The sequence below is a fragment of the Anabrus simplex genome, chromosome 5, assembly GCF_040414725.1.
Source record: "Anabrus simplex isolate iqAnaSimp1 chromosome 5, ASM4041472v1, whole genome shotgun sequence".
NCBI lineage: Eukaryota > Metazoa > Arthropoda > Insecta > Orthoptera > Tettigoniidae > Anabrus > Anabrus simplex.
Genome location: NC_090269.1, coordinates 96,678,304 through 96,702,926, shown reverse-complemented (window position 1 = coordinate 96,702,926; position 24,623 = coordinate 96,678,304). Strand labels below are relative to the sequence as shown.

At 38.4% G+C, this 24,623-nt stretch overlaps 1 protein-coding gene across 3 annotated transcripts in view; it reads left to right on the top strand.

The window, feature by feature from the left end:
- Positions 1-24,623, top strand: part of LOC136873792 (kelch-like protein diablo) — a 273,434-nt gene that overhangs the window by 209,062 nt on the left and 39,749 nt on the right. For 2 of the 3 annotated variants that reach the window (XM_067147028.2, XM_067147026.2), the window contains one exon: positions 15,089-15,425. In XM_067147028.2, the coding sequence (XP_067003129.1) occupies positions 15,089-15,312 (224 nt within the window). In that variant the 3' untranslated portion in view covers positions 15,313-15,425. Of the gene's footprint in view, positions 1-15,088; positions 15,426-24,623 lie in introns of those variants that run through there. The other variant, XM_067147027.2, reaches the window with a different exon arrangement.

Here is a 24,623-nt window from a genome sequence, read left to right as displayed (position 1 = left end):
GAGATGACTTATAAATGAGATGGAGAAATTTAACAAACACTTTATAACAGCATCTTCTCTGAAATACCATAGTGAAAGGTGTTTGGTATTCTATATTACACATTTTTAAATGCATTAATAATTCATATCTACTCCTGTTAAGAATCGGACACTCAAATAAAAGATGAGGAACAGTTTGTTGCATTTCACCCGGTACAGCTGTAGGGCTTCTGAATACTGATTCCAAACCTCTCAAAGTATGATCCAAACTTTCCATGTCCTGTCAAAAATTATAATATGTTCATGTTGCAAACACCTACTTTGTAGTCTGTCTTGAATATTTGGAAAGAACAACTCCCTTGTTAGCCGGCCATTAGTGCTGGTGATCCATTGGTTGTTCCACATATCTTGTGTATACTCCCTCAGTTCCTTTTGTACATGAGACATAGGGGACTTTTCATATATCAACAAGGCGTCAGAAGAAGTAGTAGCTGCTTTGGCAAGTTCATCAGCTCTCTCATTTCCTTCTACTCCGTCATGACCTCGGACCCATTTCATGCAGATATGGTTACTGTAGCCTAATATGTGTGATCTTATATTAACAGTTGCCAGATGAAAGTTATATTTTTCTTGGATTGCTCTCAAAGCTGCCTGAGAGTCACTCAATATTTGCGCAGCACAACTGTGTTTTTTAATCCACATAACTGCCTGTTGTATAGCGCACAATTTGGCTTGAAAGACTGAACATGAGGGAGATAGTCTAAATTTTTCAGCATGCACCTCACTGTTATTCTGTAGCACTACAAAAGCACATCCTAGAAGCCAGCCATATTTTTCTTTGCTAATCCAGGATCCATCCGTATAAATATTGTAATGATGTTGTGTGTTGCACACTTCTTGCACAAGATTATTGGAAAATTGACTTGGGTGACCTGCTGTCAATGCATTAGCTTGCAGTTCAGGAGTGACCGTTAATATCCTATCAGGTGGGATTCCCGCCACAACAAGGTCTGCTTCCGTGGATATTGTGCGGTACGCATGAATAATTCTGAGTACAAAACCTCTTTGAATTTGGGCTATGTGACTAAGAAGATAATACTACAAGTAGTACTGTTTCCTTGTTTAGTTTTACTGGGTGAGTTGGCCGTGTGGTTAGGGCCGCGCAGCTGTAAGCTTGCATCTGGGAGATGTTGGGTTCGAGCCCCACTGTCGGCATCCCTGAAAATGGTTTTCCATGGTTTCCTTCCCACTCCTAGCATTTTCCTGTCCCAGGTGGCAGATTCCCTATCTGTTGTTTTCCTAACCTTTTCTTAAATGATTTCAATGACATTGGAAATTTATTGAACATCTTCCTTGGTAAGTTATTCCAGTCCCTAACTCCCCTTCCTATAAATTAATATTTGCGCCAATTTGTCCTCTCGTATTAAAACTTTATCTTCATACTAGCTGATGTACCTGTGCTTTGCTACAGGATTCTCAGGAAGACTGACTTTGTGGTTTTCCTAACTGAAGTCAACATAGGTCATTACAAAAACGTCCGTAAGAATGTAGCAATTAAAAGCAATGTTATCATATAAAATACTCAAACAAATGCAAAACTGCACATTTTATCACTTAACGAACAGGACTATGGTTACAAGTAACTATTCTCATTTTGGTTCCATATTGCAGATGACGTATATCACAAATATTATTATTATAATATTTGTGATAAACAGTACTACGGTGCTGATCTAACAGTCCAAAGTTCCAGAGTTGGAATGACCAGGCCACAGACAGCCGTGAACACTCCTCTGCCATTACTCTGTTAAATATGCACACTGCTCATTTCATTCATGCCTCAGAGTAGGGACTGAATAACTCAAATGCTATGATGAAACGGTGTGTTACGTACCAGTAGTATCAGAAAATTTATGAACCAGAGGAATGTCATGCTAAAAAAAACAATGTATCTAACTCCCCACCTACTCCCCGTCAATATTCAGGCGGGCTGTTACACTCTGTACGACCGGGCGAGTTGGCCGTGTGGTTAGGGGTGCGCAGCTGTGAGCTTGCATCTGGGAGATAGTGGATTCGAACACCAATGTCGGCAGCGCTAAAGATGGTATTCCGTGGTTTATCACTTTCACACCAGGAAAATGCTGGGACTGTACATTATATAAGGCCGAGGCTGCTTCCTTCACACTCCCAGCCCTTTCCTATCCCATCTTTGCCATAAGACATATCTGTGTCGGTGCGGCGTAAAGCAAATTAAAAATATACTCGGTACGCAGCAGCAATCCTGTCTACCGGAGAAGAGTAGCAACAGAAGACACAAAGCACATCACAACAAACAATGGTCAATGTAATGTTGATCGTTGTTATGAGCTTTCTATATTGTAGGTCTTCACATTTAGTTTTCTTTCGACTCTGTGATTTGTAAAATTATTTATAGCGTAGACTGTAGTTCCTTATTCATAGACTTTACATAGACCTTCTCTTAAACTACCATTTCACACAGGCCGTTTTCTCGGGATGCGTGTACATACATACATACATACATACATACATACATACATACATACATACATACATACATACAAACAGACAGAAATTATGGAAAATTAAAAATGCATTTCCTTGTTACTGTTGACATGACTGATACATAAATGCCATCCTTTTAAAATTCTGAGCAATGTACAGACAAAACTCTTATTTCATATATATATATAGATGATCGGAAATTTAATACTATATAACTTTAGTTATGTAGTATTTATCAGTACGACCTCTAATAACAAATATTTGAAAATTAAATTTTAGGCCTTCCCCTAAACTACCATTTCACTCAGCGTGAATAAAATTATTTATAGCCTAGATTATAGCGATTTATTCCCCGACTTTGCATACCGGTTTCCATTAAGATAGGACCACTAATAACAGAAATATTTGAGAATTAAATTTTAGGACTTCCCCTAAAATGTAATTTTTCTCAGCTTGAATACAATTATGTATATCCTAGATTGTAGCAACTTATTCCCGGACTTTGCATACCGACTTTCATTAAAATGCGACCACTAATAATATAAATATTTGAGAATTAAATTTTAGGCCTTCCCCTAAACTACCATTTTGCACAGGGTGAATACAATTATTTATGGCCTAGATTGTAGCGGCTTATTCCCCAACTTCGCATACCAAGTTTCATTAAATTCTCTTCAGCCATTTTCTCGTGATGCGTGTACATATGTACATACATACAGACAGACAGACAGACAAACAGACAGACAGAAATTATGGAAAATTAAAAAATGCATTTTCTTGTTACTGTTGACATGATTGATACATAAATGCACTCCTTTTTTAAATTCTGAGCAATGTCCAGATAAAACTCTTATTTTATATATAGAGATCGTGATCTTTCCTACTTTTAAAGACACCACTCAAACTAATGTCATTCCACGCCATTTCTCCGCTGACAGCTCAGAACATACCACTCAGTCGAGCAGCTCATCTCCTTTCTCCCAATTCTTCCCAGCCCAAATTTTGCAACATTTTTGTAATGCTACTCTTTTGTCGGAAGCCACCCAGAACAAATCGAGCTGCTTTTCTTTGGATTTTTTCCAGTTCTTGAATCAAGTAATCCTGGTGAAGGTCCCATAGACTGGAAACATACTCTAGTTGGGGTTTTAACCAGAGACTTACAAGCCCTCTCCTTTACATCCTTACTACAACCCCTAAACACCCTCATAACCATGTGCAGAGATCTGTATCCTTTATTTACAATCCCATTTATGTGATTACCCCAATGAAGATCTTTCCTTATATTAACACCCAGATACTTACAATGATCCCCAAAAGGAACTTTCAACCCATCAACACAGTAATTAAAACTCAGAGGACTTTTCCTATTTGTGAGACTCACAACCTGACTTTTAACCTTGTTTATCATCATACCATTGCCTACTGTCCATCTGACAACATTATCGAGGTCATTTTGCAGTTGCTCACAATCTTGTAACTTACTTATTACTCTGTAGAGAATAACATCATCCGCAAAAAGCCTTACCTCTGATTCCACTCCTTTACTCATATCATTTATTTATATATATATATATAAGGAAACATAAAGGTCCAATAATATTGCCATGTGGAATTCCCCTCTTAATTATTACAGGGTCAGATTAGGCTTTGCCTAATCTAATTCTCTGAGACCTATTTTCTAGAAATATAGCAACCCATTCAGTCACTCTTTTGTCTAGTCCAATTGCACTCATTTTTGCCAGTAGTCTCCCATGATCCGCCCTATCAAATGCTTTAGACAGGTCAATCGCAATACAGCCCATTTGATCTCCAGAATCCGAAATAGTTGCTATATCTTGCTGGAATCCTACAAGCTGAGCTTCAGTTTAATAACCTTTCCTAAAACCGAATTGCCTTCTATCGAACCAGTTATTAATTTCGCAAACATGTCTACTGTAATCAGAAAGGTTGCCTTCCCAAAGCTTACATGCAACGCATGTCAAACTTACTGGCCTGTAATTTTCAGCTTTATGTCTATCACCCTTTCCTTTATATACAGGGGCTACTATAGCAACTCTCCATTCATTTAGTATAGCTCCTTCAACCAAACAATAATCAAATAAGTACTTCAGATATGGTACTATATCCCAACCCATTGTCTTTGGTATATCCCCAGAAATCTTATTAATTCCAGCTGCTTTTCTAGTTTTCAACTTTTGTATCTTATTGTAAATATCATTGTTATCATATGTAAATTTTAATTCTTCTTTAGCATTAGTCACCACCTCTGTCTGAACATTTTCCTTGTAACCGACAATCGTTACATACTGCTGACTGATTACTTCTGCTTTTTGAAGATCCTCACATTCACACTCTCCTTGTTCATTAATTATTCCTGGAATGTCCTTCTTGGAACCTGTTTCTGCCTTAAAATACCTATACATACCCTTCCATTTTTCACTAAAATTTGTATGACTGCCAATTATGCGTGCAATCATGTTATCCTTAGCTGCCTTCTTTGTTAGATTTAATTTCCTAGTAAGTTCCTTCAATTTCTCCTTACTTCCATAACCATTTCTAACTCATATTTCTTACCAGTCTGCATCTCCTTCTTAGTTTCTTTATTTCTCTGTTATAATAAGGTGGGTCTTTACCACTCCTTACCACCTTTAAAGGTACAAACCTATTTTCACATTCCTCAACAATTGCTTTAAACCCATCCCAGAGTCTGTTTACATTCTTATTTACCATTTTCCACCGGTCATAATTACTTTTTAAAAACTGCCTCATGCCTACATCAGCCATATGGCACTGTCTAATAGTCCTACTTTTAAAACCTGCCTTTCTATCACATTTATTTTTAACTACGACAAAAACAGCTTCGTGATCACTAATACCATCTATTACTTAGGTTTCTCTATAGAGCTCATCTGGTTTTATCAGCACCACGTCCAGGATATATTTCCCTCTAGTTGGTTCCATCATTTTCTGAATCAGCTGTCCTTCCCATATTTAGCTTATTTACCATTTGTTGGTCATGCTTCCTGTTGTTCGCATTTCCTTCCCAATTGACATTTGGTAAATAAAGATATCCCGCTACAATCACATTCCTTTCCATGTCGTTTCCCACATAGCTGATTATATTATCAAATAATTCTGAATCCGTGTCGGCGCTACCCTTTCCCGGTCTGTACTCTCCAAAGACATCAAGTTGCCTATTATCTTTAGAAATGAGCCGTACATCTAGTATTTTATATTTCTCATCTTTAACTTTTTCGTAGTTTACTAATCCTTCCTTCACCAGAATGAATACTCCCCCTCCCACAATTCCTATCCTATATCTACGATACACACTCCAGTTCCGTGAGAAAATTTCTGCATCCATTATATCATTTCTCAGCCATGATTCAACTCCTATTACAATATCTGGTAAATATATATCTATTAAGTTACGTAATTCTATTCCTTTCTTTACAATAGTTCTACAGTTCAACACTAATATTTTAATATCATCCCTACTTGACTTCCGGATCACTGTACCCTCATCACTGCTCCCTAGACAACACCGTTTCCCTGAATATCATCACCCGTTGGAATGTCATGTTGAGCTTGCTGACGAGGCAATCCTAGCTACCATTATCTTGCAGAATTTTATACGAAAAGAATCAATCCCGGCCAACATTGCTGCAGTTGCAGATGGTGAAGGAAGCATACATGCAATCTATTTCTTTCATTTGGGAGCTACCACTGCAACAAATTTCACAGTTAGAAGCACTACAAGTCCGAAATTTATTCACAGTATACTTCATCTCTGATGAAGGTTGAGATGAATGGCAGCAGAGAATAGTAAATCGTGTAATTTACTAGCCTGAAGGAATTGATGCTCACCAGAGGCATATGAATATGACCAAATTATGCAAAATTTATTTTAAATATGTATGTATTTATTTTGCTAAGCTAAACATAACATTAAGATGTCGTAGAATGGGGTAATATCAGTCGGATTTTTAAATTACTGAATACAGCTGATTGAATACAACAAAATTTATCATCCTGTAAATGTGACACTGTCAAAAATTTCCTTAGTAGTTAAAATACAAATTTTAATTTTTAGATATTGTTGGAAAGGTCCATAATTGCTAAATTTAAGTGTCCAATATAACCCCATAAAATAAGATTTCACCATCGCGTGACTGCCTTCAGCACGGTCTTTTGATGTTCTCACTCGGTCATATACGTACTCAGAACATTCGAGTGGTGAAGCAGGAAACACTGCTACACAACACCAGGATGTGCAGAAGATGACAGTGTATGTTAAAAACTGTGGGCTAATGTTTAAAAAGTAGATGGAAAATGGAAAATAGCACGTAAGAAATGGTCGCTGGGATATGGCACTGCCGACTTGAAATATGAATAGTAGTATTCTTGTCTGAAATAACCTCTGTATCCGATTTTCCTCTGCTTTACAGTACTCTAAAATTTATAACAACAGTTGCAACCTTGTAATTAAAACATGAAAGTCAATTTTCATTTTGAATGATACTCTCTTGAATAGAATTGGTGGAAATATGTTCACATAATTTGCATGTTACCGGGCGAGTTGGCCGTGCGTGTAGAGGCGCGCGGCTGTGAGCTTGAATCCGGGAGATAGTAGGTTCAAATCCCACTATCGGCAGCCCTGAAAATGGTTTTCCGTGGTTTCCCATTTTCACACCAGGCAAATGCTGGGGCTGTACCTTAATTAAGGCCACAGCCGCTTCCTTCCAACTCCTAGGCCTTTCCTATCCCATCGTCGCCATAAGACCTATCTGTGTCGGTGCGACGTAAAGCCCCTAGAAAAAAAAAATTTGCATGTTCTCCATGAAGTGACACTATGTGAAAATTACCTCGCTTATCCAATTTTCTAGAAATTATGTCCCAGGGATTTTCCCCACATTTGCGGTATTCTTCTAGAGTTTACTTTCCACAAGCATGGATACTTCCTTACTTCTTCAATTAGTTGCTCAAGTGTAATTTTTAAATAAGCGAATACTATGCTGATTGAGAGATAATAACATGAGTTGCAAGTAGAGTGGGAAATGAGTGACGAGGAATAGGTGCGCAATGACACCTCGCAGCTATAGAGTCCAGTGCACATGCCCCTTTAGCGTGACTTTTTCAAATATAGCCGAGAATCATACACTCCGCGACGTAGCAAACAGAACGAACGTAGCATATGGAACTTTGTGTGGCCAGTCACATTGTCAAGATAGGAAGCTATTTTTCTATTCACATAGCGACCGCTGCATACATAGCGCGCATCTCGTACGTAGCGCTTTGTGTGGCTGCACCTTTAGGGAGTTGCACGAGACCATCCATTCCCCTATTGAGAAACAGTTCCAAATGTCCCTGTTAGATTGCTCCACTCTGCAGAAATGACTTCATCCTTGCTTTCTCTCCTCCCACAGTGGTAATTTCTTTTCCACACCACTAGGGTACTCTATACAGCACCACCCACAATGTTACCAACATTGGTATTTCATCGTCAATCATAATAATTTTGGTTCATTCCCAACTTTGTTCTGAGGATATTCTTTCGAAGTAAACATTTTCTCATCAGTATAACTTCCATGTTATACTTTTGTCAACCGTAAAACGAGCTTAGTGCCAACATAAAACAAAGCATAGTATATCGTCGCTGCTGGGACATAACCTCCTGTGTGAAATATTTTGGCTTAGAACTTTGGCCGGTAAGGTTCTGTCATCTAAGGTGCAATATTCTGTGAATATTGTCAAGGCATTCTCGCTCTTCATAATGTATGTGCTGAGGGTTAGTATACCTCCAAAAATATTATCACATAGGAGGTTTTGTTCCAGCAACGACGATATGCTGTTCAAAAAAGAAAAGTGAATTCTGAATTTTCATTGGCATACTGCTTTGCCTTTTCATAGTTTCTTTGCTTTGGTTTTCCACATAGGGTGTGCCAAGGATAGTGTGTGGTATTGTTGCAGTGTTGCACAACTCCTAATGATTTCACACTTCATTTGTTGTCTTTCCTTCCCATTTTGTAGTTTAATAAACCTAACACAATTTTCTAAAATGTATTAAAAACATACGTGGGTAAATGGCTGGACTTTTACGACATGGTGGTGTTGGTGTTACTGTAGACATTATGTTTACATTTATTACATGTAGGTCTTAGTGCATTTTGAGGTGATTGAGTGTTTCGGTTCTAGATAGTTATTTCTGATGGATTGTGAGTATGAGTTCGTCACAAAGCTGCCGATTTGACTATTTGTTGGTGTCATTTCACAGCATTAGCACTCACATACATCACTTAAATATTGTACAAAGTATTAATACTGGAAATATCAGTTTAAGAGGGTGTTTAAAAGCAATATTTATAAAAGTAGTGATAGGTTATGTGTCTGCGAAGTTAAAAGTGCATTATTCTGCTTACTGTGCCTGTTGTTTGGTGGGGAACCCGTGTGGACCAAAATAGGTGTTATGGATTTAAACCACTTAAGTATCAAAATAAAGAAACGTGAATCTTCAGCTGTTCACATACAAAACTGTTTAAATTAACACTGTTTGGAACTATCAACGTAGCTGCACAACTGGATAGTGTGTTTAGAAGGAATAGAATGAAAATAGTGGGAGTATAACGAAGAACTTTGGCATAACAGGTATGTGTTAAATATTTCAATAAGCTGTATTCATTTCTGTGGTTCTTTTGAACGGGCCTTAAGGGGGCATCATGAAACTGAATCAACAAACTCTGGTGTTTTCAGAGGAGTAATTAATTTTAATGCTGAATTGGATGGTGTGCTAAAACGTCGTTTGGAAAAGGCATTCATTTTCAAAGGAACATCCAAAATAATCCAAATTGAAATTTTGCAAATTATGGTGGAGGTATGCCAAGAAGAAATATCAAAGCAAATAAGAGAGTCAGAATTTTTTGCTATTATAGCAGATGAAACCAGTGACATTTCAAATATATTTCAGATGGCTGTTGTGTACCGTTATGTAGTATGAGGCAAACCAATAAAAGGTTCTGGAGTTTCCTGTCTCCTGAAAACCATGACACACAGACATGTGCTTCATGTTTATTGGAAGAATTAAAGAAGCACAAAGTATAGGAAACTCCCCAAAAATTAATTGCACAAACATATGACGGGCCATCTGTTTTAGCTGGTTCCTCTGGTGGGGTACAAGCTATTTTAAAAAAATCCTATCTCAACACACAATATGTGCATTGCTATGGCCATTATGTTAATCTTGTAATGAACAACGTAGCATCAATCAGCAGTAATGGGAAAATATTTTTTTCAAGTTTGCAAGGAATTTGTGCATTCTTCTCAAACAGCCCACACCAGACCACGATACTTGATGAGGTAGTGAGGAAACGTTTGCCACAGGCATGTTCTACTAGGTGGAATTTCAATCATGATGTGTAAACACAGTTTATGATTGTGAGGAAGACATTATTGAGTGTATGAGCCAGATATTGGAAGATGCCTGTAATTAGTAAAACTACAATTTGTCAGGCCGTAAAAGAAAGTTGGTCATAAAAAAGTTCTTTCCAGTTGTAGTTTTAATTATTGGCTGGAATTCTTCTGTAAAATTATGCCATTAGTTAAAGTTCTCTTTGGTCAGCTACAACCAGAGACACTGATGTGTCCTGCACATGAAGCCGTTTCAGATTTTGAAGTAAATATCACCAAGATCCAAGAAGAAATTGACCTCATGAGTGGTAATGAACCTACAGATTGCTCATTGAAGAAAAAGAAAGTGAACAAGACTGAGTGGAAAAGAGAAGCAAAGGAAGCATGCAATGTGATAATTTCCCAGGCTAGAAATTGAGTTTCTCAGGTCACCTTGTAGTTTCATTATTGTTCTTCCAGAGAAGTTCCTCTTGTACTGTTCTAAGTACCATACCATGAAGATATCTTACAGACAGCATGTTCAGTGTATATGTTTTTGGACAAACTGACAATATGCCTTGAACTATCTTCCATTTATTTAGCACAAGAATTCAGATCATTGTTGGGTGTTGTTAGTCTAGCAGAGTTTATAATAACTCACAACCTAGAGAGGACGTTCACTGAGTGCTTGAAACTGTTGAAGTTAATTCCCTTATAATTCATATGACATCTGTCAAATCAGAAAGATGTTTTTCTACTTTGTAGAGATTTAAAATTTCTTAAGGAACTCTGTAACCCAGGAAAGATTGTCGGCTTTGGCACTGCATTCTATTGAAAGAGATCTGGTGATAGAGATCACAGATTTCAATCAACAGGTGACTGAGAAGTTTGCATCAATGAAAAACAGGAAGGCAAATTTTTAATTCAAGTGAAAGAATAACTGTAGTTATAGTATATAATTAGCCTCTTATTTTGTGTGTTTTAATTGGTAGATTTATTTCATTTATAATAGGAATGCAGTTCATTACTTAACAGTAATAGAGTTTCTTGTTATTTCTATAAGCTTCTCATTTCAAAAATGCTTGGTCAGTCTGCCGATTGAGCTCATAGTGCCCACACACCCGCAAGACCTCAGCATCTAAATGGACAAATCCAATTTAACTTCGCAGGCTTGATCTAAAATAATAAGAGTTACTTTCCATTAAGATATTGTAATGGATAAGCAGACGGTCTCGACACCAAGTGGTGGGACCACGAAAGACTATTAATAATGCCACATTTAAATACAATGGATCAATGGTCAACCAGCTGTATTTTAATAAATCACATACATATACTTTATAGAATTGGGACATAAAATGAAAGATTTTCATGTTTGAATTTTCAATATTGTTGTTTTGTCATTTTATCTGCAATGTGTTAGCACATAATTCATTTTAAATAAGGTCTTTGATGCATATGATTTTATCCACAAGCTGAAGAAGAGAATTTAATTTTCTCAATTACTGTAGTCACGTCCTAGTTCGTGAACCATGGGCAACGGCTGAGTGGCCTAGTAAGTGGTCCTGAGAGTCGGGATACCAGTTGCTATGGAATGGGAGTGGACATCTCGGACATATTCTGAGTTGTGGCCCTCCTTGTGCTCAGGCGGCTAGGACTATACAATTCACCGGTGGTCCATAACCCGTTAGAGGAGAGATCCTCACTTGGACTATGTGCAAGTAGGGCAGCATCCTGCTTCATGAATTTACCGAGCTCAGAACACTTTAAGCAAACCTCGGACCTATGGGAGTAATGGAGCCCCACTCCCATTTGACAGGCGAGGGACTCCTTGGAAACAACTTGGCGAACGAAATGGAATTCGATGGGGAGCTATCAATATTAATGGGGCTTATGGAAGAAAGAAGGTAGAACTGGCTGAGTCAGCAAAGAGGATGCATCTGGATATGCTAGGAGTAAGTGATATTCGGGTAAGGGGAGATAAGGAGGAAGAGATAGGAGATTATAAAGTGTACTTGACAGGTGTTAGAAAGGGAAGGGCAGAGTCTGAGGTAGGGCTCTTTATCAGGAATACCATTGCACGCAACATAGTTTCTGTTAGGCACGTAAATGAGCGAATGATGTGGGTAGATTTGTCAGTGAGAGGAATTAGGACAAGAATTGTGTCCGTGTATTCACCATGTGAGGGTGCAGATGAGGATGAAGTTGACAAGTTTTATGAAGCATTGAGTGACATTGTGGTCAGGGTCAACAGCAAGGATAGAATAGTGCTAATGGGCGATTTCAATGCGAGAGTTGGGAATAGAACTGAAGGATACGAAAGGGTGATTGATAAATGTGGGGAAAATATGGAAGCTAATGGGAATGGGAAGCGTTTGCTGGACTTCTGTGCTAGTATGGGTTTAGCTGTTACGAATACATTCTTCAAGCATAAGGCTATTCACCGCTACACATGGGAGGCTAGGGGTACCAGATCCATAATAGACTATATCTTAACAGACTTTGAATTCAGGAAATATTTTAGGAATACGAGTTTTTCGGGGATTTTTCGATGATACAGACCACTATCTGATCTGTAGTGAACTAAGTATCTCTAGGCCTAGGGTAGAGAAAGTGAAATCTGTCTGCAAACGAATAAGGGTAGAAAATCTCCAGGACGAGGAAATTAGACAGAAGTACATGGATATGATTAGTGAGAAGTTTCGAACAGTAGACAGTAAGCAGGTTCAGGATATAGAAAGTGAATGGGTGGCATACAGGGATGCTGTAGTAGAAATAGCAAGGGAATCCCTAGGAACAACTGTGTGTAAAGATGGGAAAAGGCGAACATCTTGGTGGAATGATGAACTGAGAGCAGCCTGTAAACGTAAAAAGAAGGCTTATCAGAAATGGCTCCAAACAAGGGCCGAGGCAGACAGGAATTTGTACGTAGATGAAAGAAACAGAGCGAAACAAATAGTTGTTGAATCCAAAAAGAAGTCATGGGAAGATTTTGGTAATAACCTGGAAAGGCTAGGTCAAGCAGCAGGGAAACCTTTCTGGACAGTAATAAAGAATCTTAGGAAGGGAGGAAAGGAAATGAACAGTGTTTTGAGTAATTCAGGTGAACTCATAATAGATCCCAGGGAATCACTGGAGAGGTGGAGGGAATATTTTGAACATCTTGTCAATGTAAAAGGAAATCATCATGGTGGTGTTGCAAACAGCCAAGCTCATGGGGAGGAGGAAAATGATGTTGGTGAAATTATGCTTGAGGAAGTGGAAAGGATAGTAAATAAACTCCATTGTCATAAGGCAGCAGGAATAGATGAAATTAGACCTGAAATGGTGAAGTATAGTGGGAAGGCAGGGATGAAATGGCTTCATAGAGTAGTAAAATTAGCGTGGAGTGTTGGCAAGGTACCTTCAGATTGGACAAAAGCAGTAATTGCACCTATCTATAAGCAAGGGAACAGGAAGGATTGCAATAACTATCGAGGTATCTCATTGATTAGTATACCAGGCAAAGTATTCACAGGCATTTTGGAAGGGAGGGTGCGATCAGTCGTTGAGAGGAAGTTGGATGAAAACCAGTGTGCTGTCAGGATCAGATTTTCAGTATGCGCCAGGTAATTGAAAAATGCTACGAGAGGAATAGGCAGTTGTGTTTATGTTTCGTAGATCTAGAGAAAGCATATGACAGGGTACCGAGGGAAAAGATGTTCGCTATACTGGGGGGACTATGGAATTAAAGGCAGATTATTAAAATCAATCAAAGGCATTTATGTTGACAATTGGGCTTCAGTGAGAATTGATGGTAAAATGAGTTCTTGGTTCAGGTTACGTACAGGAGTTAGACAAGGCTGTAATCTTTCACCTTTGCTGTTTGTAGTTTACATGGATCATATGCTGAAAGCTATAAAATGGCAGGGAGGGATTCAGTTAGGTGGAAATGTAGTAAATAGTTTGGCCTATGCTGACGACTTGGTCTTAATGGCAGACTGTGCCGAAAGCCTGCAGTCTAACATCTTGGAACTTGAAAATAGGTGCAATGAGTATGGTATGAAAATTAGCCTCTCGAAGACTAAATTGATGTCAGTAGGTGAAAAATTCAACAGAATTGAATGTCAGATTGGTGATACAAAGCTAGAACAGGTCGATAATTTCAAGTATTTAGGTTGTGTTTTTTCCCAGGATGGTAATATAGTAAGCGAGATTGAATCAAGGTGTAGTAAAGCTAATGCAGTGAGCTCGCAGTTGCGATCAGCAGTATTCTGTAAGAAGGAAGTCAGCTCCCAGACGAAACTATCTTTACATCGGTCTGTTTTCAGACCAACTTTGCACTCAGAATGAGGAGATAAAGGCTAATTTAGGAATGAACTTGATGGATGAAGCTGTACGCATAAACCGGCTTCGGTGGTGGGGTCATGTGAAGTGAATGGAGGAGGATAGGTTACCTAGGAGAATAATGGACTCTGTTATGGAGGGTAAGAGAAGTAGAGGGAGACCAAGACGACGATGGTTAGACTCTGTTTCTAACGATTTAAAGATAAGAGGTAAAGAACTAAATGAGGCCACAACACTAGTTGCAAATCGAGGATTGTGGCGACGTTTAGTAAATTCTCAGAGGCTTGCAGACTGAACGCTGAAAGGCATAACAGTCTATAATGATAATGTAATGTAATGTATGTACTTGTGTGTGTATAATGATAGTTTGGATATATGATACATTCTGAATTGTATTGACAAGACGGTACCTGGACACATTTAACTGTAATAGTTTCTGCTTATATGTGAGGCTTTTGAAAGTTAAATCACATCACTGCACTATGGCATTGCTATGAAGGTTTTCTGAAAATATGGTGTAAAAAGAAAGAAAATACCCCAGGATAAACACAATTACAAATCAGTATCAGAAGAGGGAGCAACACAGAAGGAGATCAGGGAAAACCTGAGAACACAAAAGCACAAGAACAATCTCCACACACACTGTCATCTTCAAATAAATAGTTACTTTCCTGATCAATCCCAGATCATTTCAGCCCCCAAGAAGCTTGTTTCTGCTTCCCGGCTTCATTAGGAGGGCAGGCTTCAGCACTCATTCGGTAGCCACTTTGACAGATCTGAATTTTTCAAATTATTTGAGCAAACATTTTAGTGCGTGTGATGGGCTTAAAATTCATAAGTGGGTTGTAAAAATGGTGAATTAATTTTTTTCTTCCAGGTGTGGCAGTCATTAATAATCGCATTTACGTGCTGGGCGGTGAGGAAGGCTGGGATCGTTACCATGACACCATCGAGTGCTACTCTCCCGAGACAGACTCGTGGCAGCTGACGGGTGACATGCCCACATCGAGGTCGTGGTTGAGTTGTGTGCCACTACAGGTAACATGTAGCACCTCTCCGAGAGAGATCCCTGCTAAAGCATGTGGGGATACCTTGTGGTGATAGTTGCATGAGTTGGGCCTGTAAATTTTCTATGTCACTGACTGCTGTAGTTTGGTTGCCTCTTGTTTCACTGTTGTGGAAAATAAAGGAAGTTGAATTTCTTGTTGATCGTTGATGAGAGTTTTCCTTCACTCTTCAGTTATGTTCTCTCTCCCCACCTCGAGTCCCACTCCCGAGTAGGACACAGTACCAAAGAGTGGGTTGGAATATGACCCGAATATACTTGTGTTTGACTTGCTGAACATTGCTGACAGGTCACAATTTAACTCGTGTTTACAAGTACATTCTGATACATCTATTGGATTTTCTGGAATGGTAATTGATGCAGTAACAACATAGATGTCACACGCTCCCTCCACTCCTCTATCCTATAGTACAGAGCACTATCAGTGCTGCCAACAAGGCAGTGATCCAAGTCATAGGTTGCTCCAAACCAAACTCTAATCTAACCCTATCACTAATAGTGCTTTCCTTTAAACTAGAATCTAACCAGTCACTATTACTAATTTTGTCACAAGCAGTAAGTTAACTCTCACTATCAGTAATTTTGTCACTAACAGTAACCTAACCATTCCTATCAGTAATTTTAATACACTGTCAGTAATAAGAATTAAACGTAACTGTTCCGAACTTCAGCCTAACCTGTTACTAACAGTGCTTTCTAGTCAACAGAAACAGAGGAGAGGATTTGAGGTTATTCCTGTTCGCAGTAACTGTCTGTGGTGGTGGTGGTGGTGGTGGTGGTGGTGGTGGTGGTGGTGGTGGTTTTAAGAGGAAGTATAACTGACAAACATCCTGTATAATCATTGGAGATCATTAAGAGGTCATATGGCCTCTGTGGAGGTGTTATGACTAACAATAATATTTGTCCACACTACGGTTGGTGCACTATGCATTTATTTTATTGGTAGGCATGTAAAACCACAGTCAGTTAAGTGTTCTGGGTGGAGAACGGCTGAGTGAGGGGAGAGCGAGAGGGAAGATCCTTTGTCGTCGAAATTGTTACGATGATAATTACTCTAGAACTAACTAGCAGTCAAGGTTGATTGAATATCACTGCTACTATATCTTTTTTTGGTCTTCTGTTTTATGCTACATTTGTTTTGTTTTCCAACTTCATGTTTACATGGCTTAAAGTGCCATATGATAGGTAAGATACCAAGCTGACTGCATGTTTAGGTGCAGACAAAATTTTTAATAGATTGTATGCAAATAAGTACTTGAAATGTCCAAGTTATGTTGAAAAACTTGAGCTCGATATTGAAAACTCTTCTGACGAAAGTGTGTGTAGTGATTATCAAGATATACGTCCTTCAAAACAAGAAGTTACAGTGATCGAGAGTGAGGCTGAAAGGGACTGTGAGTGTAAGTAAACTAATTAATTAATTAATTAATAATTTCACCCTTCACAATCTTTTCTTCTAATGAGCTTGGGTAGATAATAGTAGAAGATTTCCCAGGAGTTAACAGTGACAACGGTAAGACTTGAAGAACCTGTAAACATTTAGCATGTAGTAGGCCTTACTTTTGTGATTTCTTGGAACTTGTGGCAAAGGAGGTGAACTGGTATCACTAGTAAACTGCTTCGTCACACCAAATATTCCCTAAGAACTTTAAGTGAACAGATGTAACTAGTAGTGAGACGAGAAAACTCTTTTCTTGGTTTATAGTGATGGCATAGGTAATGAGCCATATTGGAAGATCTTCTGGTCACCTGATCCTCTCATATTAATCCCCTTATACTCCAAAACAGTGTGCCAAAATAATGGAACAGATACTCCCATACAGTAGACGCCCTCTTAACATTTCAAGTAATATGTTAAGCAACCATGATTCATTCCATGTAGACTGGGTTAGGAAGTGAAGAAATGACTTACCTAGATTGTTGCATTGGGAGGTGCCATTTTTGTACCCTGAATAATCAAATACATGTGCATTATGCACAAATGTAGTTTCACTAAAAAAAAAAAAAAAAAAAAACTTGGAAACACATCTTTGTTTCTTCCATGCCCCAACTTCATCTTTAACATGTTTCACAACACTAACATCATCACTCGTCCAGCCCCGCAGTGTAGGGGGCAATGCATCCGCCTGTCACCCGGCGGCCCCGGGTTCGATGCTCGGCGGGGTCGGGTTTTTAATTATAATGATTAATATCCCTGACCTGGGGACTTCCTTTCCTCACAACATTCCACAATACCGCCATTCCAATTACATGCAGGTTCATACAATATGGTGCCAGTAGGGGCAAAAGATCCACATGGGTCGACGCCCCAAACGAATAGCATTAAAAAAAAAAAAAATCATCACTCAAATCTTCCATACAACAATTTTCAGTACTCTTTGTCAAACTTTGTTCTGGTAAATACTTCATTTATGTCATCCTAGGTGACATCACTTGCCCACTTTATGAAACATGAACTGCTGCTGCTACTACTACAGCCAGCCCTCAAATGATCGACTATAATGACACTGAAGTAAACAGTGTTCCGTTAGTCTGACACACAAAGTAATAATTCAGAGATATTCTAACTTGTTCCGAGGCTTCGTAAGAGATGGCATACCGATGTATTCAAGATTCATATCTATCACATTTACACAATAGCAGTACTAGGACATGATTCTCAGAATGCATATACGCAATGAAGTCAGTCCATACCGGTGTACAGATGTAGATCGTGTATACCTATGTACAGTACTTGTTTTATATTGCTAAGCGGATGGTAGTGTATACTGTTTTTAGTAACTTTGTTTATTTATTCAGAGCAGTTGGCAGCTGTACTACAGTATTTTAGTGATTGTAAAGTGATCCTGGGAAAGGAAAATGGATTGTTTTAAGAATCCAGCTCAAATTTTGTACTTAAGAATATTTATATTGATTGTCAGTGATTTAGGATTCAGGAAAAGTACACTAAATGATCATTGGTGTAATTGGAAATCTCTATAAAGCTATTGTACTCAGGTGAATTCAGGAAGCCAGGCTGAGTGACTCAGACAGTTTAAGGTGCTGACTTTCTGAGCTCGTGAAGGGATATGCCTCTGTAGTCATTCACATCTGCTTTATTTCCTTGCTAGCAGCCATGTGCTTCGCTGCTCGCAGAAATCGAGATGATTCTGAAGAGACCGGAACAGTAATTTCATACTACCAGTGGACTTTATGGTGTTATATAATCTATAAAGTACTAATAAACAAGTGAAGCAGGTCCATTGTGTTCTTGAAATTAAAGGGACAAAATAAATTGTTTTATCGATATCTTTATATTCTTAATATCTCAAAAAATGTTCACAATACTTCTGGGAGTATGAGGTTAAAATGTAATTTGAACTTTAAGAAAACTTTAAAGATGATGAAATCTATATGTACGAGTAAATCATCACTTTAGGAAAAAAGTTTCCTTTTGGGTGCAAGAATTCTTACACTTGCCTATTTATGCAGTTTTGCTTCTGGGCCTCAATTTTTAAGACCACTCCCCCCAGTTTGACCCCTTTTGGAGAGTTTCAAATGTTCAATTTTTCTATGAATTTTCTGGCTGTGAGGTTCTATGGTACCAAGTTTTAAGTTTTTAGGGTGTTTGGAATCATTATCATAGGTCATTCTGCCTTTGGCAGGTCCCGTCGTGTCTGTGACTTTTTTTTTTCCCGAATATGAACATCTCTTTATTGCCCACCCTAGTATCCACCATCGGCTTACAGGCAATAAAGACAACAAAACACACAGAAACAAAACAAAACTTTAAGCAAACAATATCTAATCTATGTCTCTTAAAACTACTAACTACATACCCTAACTAATTTGGTGGCATAGCCCAGGCGGATCCCCATACCATGGGCTGCGCCACCCTACCCTAAACTATCAAAATCTACTATATTTCTCTTAAAACTACTTAACTCTATAAAACAACTTAAACTAATTTGGTGGTGCTGCAGAGGCGGATAGCTGGACCATAAGCTGCACCACCCTTCACTAAAACTAAAAATTCTACTCCCTACAACTAACTAACAAAAGAAAAAAGACACACCTGACTGATCGCGGTATCCCCTGGTAATGAGGGAACCCCTTCCCGCCATGATACCGCTCTCAGCCACACCCTGGGTCAGATGTCATCCCCACCTAAACCTCTATGACAATGTGTTTCCCTCCCATTCTTTGCGTGGCGAATCGCCGAGGCGGAAACCAGACAATCCAGCGATTCGTCATGCTCTTATCTATTGTCCCGCCTACTAATCTGAGTCGTCTTGTTACACATTGCCTACTCTTATCTTGAACCTCCATTTTCTCTATGTGCGGACATGTTTGTTTATCACACCTTGGGATGGGTCTTTCACACCCCATCCTTCCCCTTATATTCCCCCCTCCCTCTCTTTTTCACATCTTTCAGACTCTCTTCTTCACTTACACCTATTCATTTACCTTATAATAACTTATCCACTATATTGTCAACACTATGTCTTAGAGTTTTTTATTTATTTTATATATATATAAAACAATGGACTGTCAACAGTTTCCTTATTCCTCACCAATCTTTCATCTTATTTATATCTCTTAGATTTTTTAACCCATTAATTAATTACACATTTCTTTAAATTACCAATTTCAATACACCTGTTTACCCTGCTTAATTTTTTCTATCCACTATGATCTAATGTTAATCTATTTCACTTTTTTTTTTTTCACCGAACTTGGCCACATATCAATAGTTCTCTTACTCATCTAAGTTCTTTCCTCCTATTTGCATCACTTAGTCTAAAATACCACTCACTATTACACATTTCTATACATACCCATTTTAGTTAGCACACTTCTTTCTTATTTTCAACCCTTTGTCCTAGAATTATTAATCACAATTTTTTTTTTTAAATTTGCATCACTTAGCCTAAATATCATTCACAATTTGTACATCCTCCCTATTTCCAACACTATAGTACAATCCTTTTCTTTTGGCACTCATTATCTGGAACATAACACCTTCCTATTGTTCACTTAATTTCTTTACAAACCTAGCTCTAACCAAATTTAAATATTTTGATATATTTGTTCCTCTTTCCCATTCTCTGCATAGCCATGCCGTCATCTTATGACCCTTTTCTACCTTTTCTATCTCCTTCTTATTCAACACTTTCATTTTTATCTCTTCTAATTCACTACATTTAGAAAATATATGCATATCCGACCATCCCTCTGCACATAAGATACATCTATTCTTATTTTCTCGACCTATCCATCCTAAATTTTTTGGAATTCCCATAACCCACCAGCATAATCCTCTTTTACCCCTTCTACCCTCAAATTCGGTTCTTGGGTTCGTAATTTCTACTAATTTGTTTAATACTGATAATGAGTCTCTTTCCCTACATTCCATTATTAAATTCTGTCTTTCTGTATCAGCCACTCTCCTTTCTACCTTTCTCAATAACCAACCTTTCCTCTCTCCCCATCTTTCCCACCATTCTTCTAATCCTATCCTTCGTAATTTGTATTTGCATTTATTCACCCAGTACTCTTCGTTCTCCATACTTTTCTTGAACCTATACACCTCTTGTAATAAATCTCCTCCTTTTCCTTCTTCCAATCTCATCCAATATTTCATTATCCTCTTTGCTATAGTAATTTCTATCGATTCTTTACAAACTAATCTAGTTCTCACATTAGCAGTACAGTTAGGAACCCCCATCATAATCTTACTAAATTTTGCTACCACCCGGTTTAATTCATTTCTATTCTCCTCCAATCCCCACACTTCTACGCCATATAACATTTTTCCTTTAACCATTGATTGGAACACCATTCTCTGAATTTTGTATTTAATATCCGGGAATTTATTCTCCAATACCCCCACTATAGCCAGTGCTTCTCTCCCTTTTAATTTAGCTGTTTTGGTCTGATCCTTCCATGTTCCGTTGCTACTAATTATCACTCCTAAATACTCAATTTTTTTTCCTGGTCTGATTTCTTCTTGTTTTGCTATCCAAAATTTCTTTTCTTTCTTGTCTTTCCTTTTCCTGCATACCATTATCTGTGTCTTCTGTAGATTTATTCTAGGTGCTCATCTTTTTGTATATTCCACCACCTCTTCTAGCCCTTTTCTCAACCCCCTTGCTGTTAGTGCCAAAATCAATAAATCATCCGCAAATAGCAGTCCCGGTATTTCCCGCTTGTTTATCTAAGGACATTGCCAGCCCTCGCCTCCATGACTGTCTAATATATTGTTTATAAACAATAAAAATAATATCAGTGACAGTTTACAGCCTTGTCTTACACCCCTCTTGGATTCAATACACTTACTCAATTCACCCCCTTGTAATTTAATCACCACCATTACTTCCTCGTATATTCCTTCTATTGCCAATCTCATTTTCTTTGATAGCCCAGTATCCCTTAACCTAGTAAACAACGCCTCCCTATTCACTGTATCGAACGCTTTCTCCAAATCTATTGCTGCTACATATAATCTCATCCCTGCTATCTTGACATATTTCGTAATTAAGGTATCCAAAATCCATATATTATCCACAAAATTTCTCTTTTTTCTAAACCCATTTTGATACTCCGAAATCCTTCCATACTTCTCTGCCCAATTTAAAATCCTATTGGCTAAAATTCCTGTATATACCTTCGATAACGAGTCAAGGAGTGTTATTCCTCTGTAGTTATTAGGATCACTTCGACTCCCTTTATTCTTGTATATAGGACATAATACTCCTTTCCTCCATTCACTAGGAAATTTTGCCGATTCCCATATCTTGTTAAAAATTTAACCATCACCTTCAACATCGATTCGTTTGTCCCTACTTCCTTCCATACTCTGTTGGTAATACCATTCGTCCCACCCGCTACTTTCGTTTTTATTTTACTTAACACTCTAATTACTTGTTGGATTGTTATTTCCCCATATGGTAACTGTACTCCTACTTGCAAATCTCTTTGGATAAATGTCCTACTTTTTCCCCCATGCCAGTCTCCTCTCCCACTCAAAAGACCTGCAAAATATCCTACCCACTTGTTTTCTTCTATGCTTGTTCCCTTCCCCGTAGGCCTAGTTCTCTTAAGTTTGTTTATGGTTTCCCATATCCTCTCAAATCTTTTCTCTTTGCAATATCTGTTCACTCTTTCTGCTTCCGTCACTCTCCAGCATTTCTTTTTCTCATTCAGTAGCTTCTTGTATTCTCTTCTTAATTTACAATATTCCTCTCTTTTTTCTTGTTTCCCTCCTTTCTTAAACTCTGCTGGTGCTGACATAACTATCTCACGTTCCCTCTTACAATCTTCATCAAACCATCCCGTGGCTCTGTTTTTGTCTCCCTCTTCTCTTATCTTTACTTTCTTTCCCACCTCCCATACAGGGCGCTCTATTATTTTTAAAGCTTTATCTATGTCCTCTTCTTCCAGCACTCTTTCAGCTTCTACTCTTATACTATCTCCCCTCTCACTTAACTCCAATCTCAATTTCTCAATCGTAGTTTCATTCCAAATATACTTCCATCTCCCTTTATGCCTCATCCTATTTCCTAACCCTCTCTTTACTTCACCATTTTCCTCTCTTAATTTTATCCTAATGGGCATGTGATCTGTTGACCCACATTCTACCACCTCAAAATTTACTATTTTCCTTAAAGCTGTTTCCAAGCTTACTCCTATATCTACCACACTCCCTCCCTTCGATGTGATGAATGTCAATTCTCCCGTACTGTCTCCCTTCATCCATCCATTTAAAATATATAATTTTTCTATAGCACATAGCTCCAGCAACTTTACACCGTTACTATTTATCTCTTTGTCTTTACTGTTTCTTCTGTACCCTCTCATTTCAGTATCCTCCCTCCCATACTTCGGTACCCTATTGCTCACTCTTGCATTCCAATCTCCTATTAGTATCATTCCATCTTCCACATATGTACCTTTAATTTTATTTATTTCTTCAATCAGATCTTCAAAAAAAAATTTTTATTCGCATAAACTGAATCCTTAGGATGGTTGTACAAGAGAGCTATACAAATTGCCTACTTCTCTTCTCTTCCCATTTTAACTCTAAACCACACCACCCCTTCTACCTCATTCTGTATTCTCTCTACTCTCCCTACTATCTCATTTTTTATTAAGACTGTTATCCCTCCCGGATTCCTGCCCATCCTCCCTATTTTTTCCCCTTGTGACGTTGACTACTCTATACCCATCCCATTCGATTTCTATCCCTTTCCCTAACCAAGTCTCTACTAGGGCAATGATCTCAAACTCTTTGACTAATTTCTCTATTTCTTTATTTCCTAGTTTCCCCATCAACCCCTCAATATTCCACAACCCTATTGTCATCTCTAGTTATTTTTTCCCTCCCCCTCTCTGCTTCTGTACTTCTCCACTTCCACCCCTACTCCTTGTCACTCTTTCTTGCAAGTCTTCTCCATCTCTATCCCCTCCTTCATTCCTCTCATCCTCTTTCCCATTCTCCGTGCCTACGCCTTTTCTCTTTCCCCATAAATCCTTCAAACTTAATGATCTTTGAATCCTTATCCTGTCTCCTGTTGTCTTCAATTGCACTTTTCATTTCGTTCTGTACCACTTGTGACACATTACTTGCTTCCTCCATCTCTACGCTGCGCTGACTCTTCAAGGTCTCTGCAGTCTCGACCATCTGTTTGCTGGCTCTGCTGATCAGCAGTTCTCTACTTTCTGCACCTGATATGGTGTGGACTTCGCTCACTTCCGTAATATCACTCTCCACTACGTCACTACCACTTCTCCTTGTGCCCTTCCTTGCTGCTCCCTCTGCCGTCACGAACTCCTTCTGTTGTTGTTGTTGGTGTTCCTCATCAAGTTTTTTTAGCTGGTTTACTCCCCATATACGATTCCATCTTCCGTCTCCAACCACCAGTTGTTGTCCTCTGATATATGCTTTGAGGCCTTGTTTTTTTGCATCTTTTAAGTGTCTGTTTAGGATCCTGTTCTTCTCGATGTTTTCTCTGTTCATCTCCCTTTGTATCCACACTTTCTCTCCTTTTAGATTGCTCGAATTTCTTAACACAATGTCAGCCATCAGGGTGGGTAATAATTTCACTCTGATTGGCCTTCTTCCCTTCATTTTCCCCACACAATGCACATCGTCTATATCTACTTCACTAAAATTGATTTTCATTCTATTCTGGATCACTTCAACCACTTTATATACTAGTTCCACTTTTGTTTCTTTTTCTTCGTCTTGGACACCACATATAAAAATATTCTTTCTCACACTATCTTGCACACCCCTCTCTACTAGTCTCTTAGTTTCTCTCAGGTCCTGCTCCAAACTTCTTGCTTTCTGTTTCAACACGTCCAA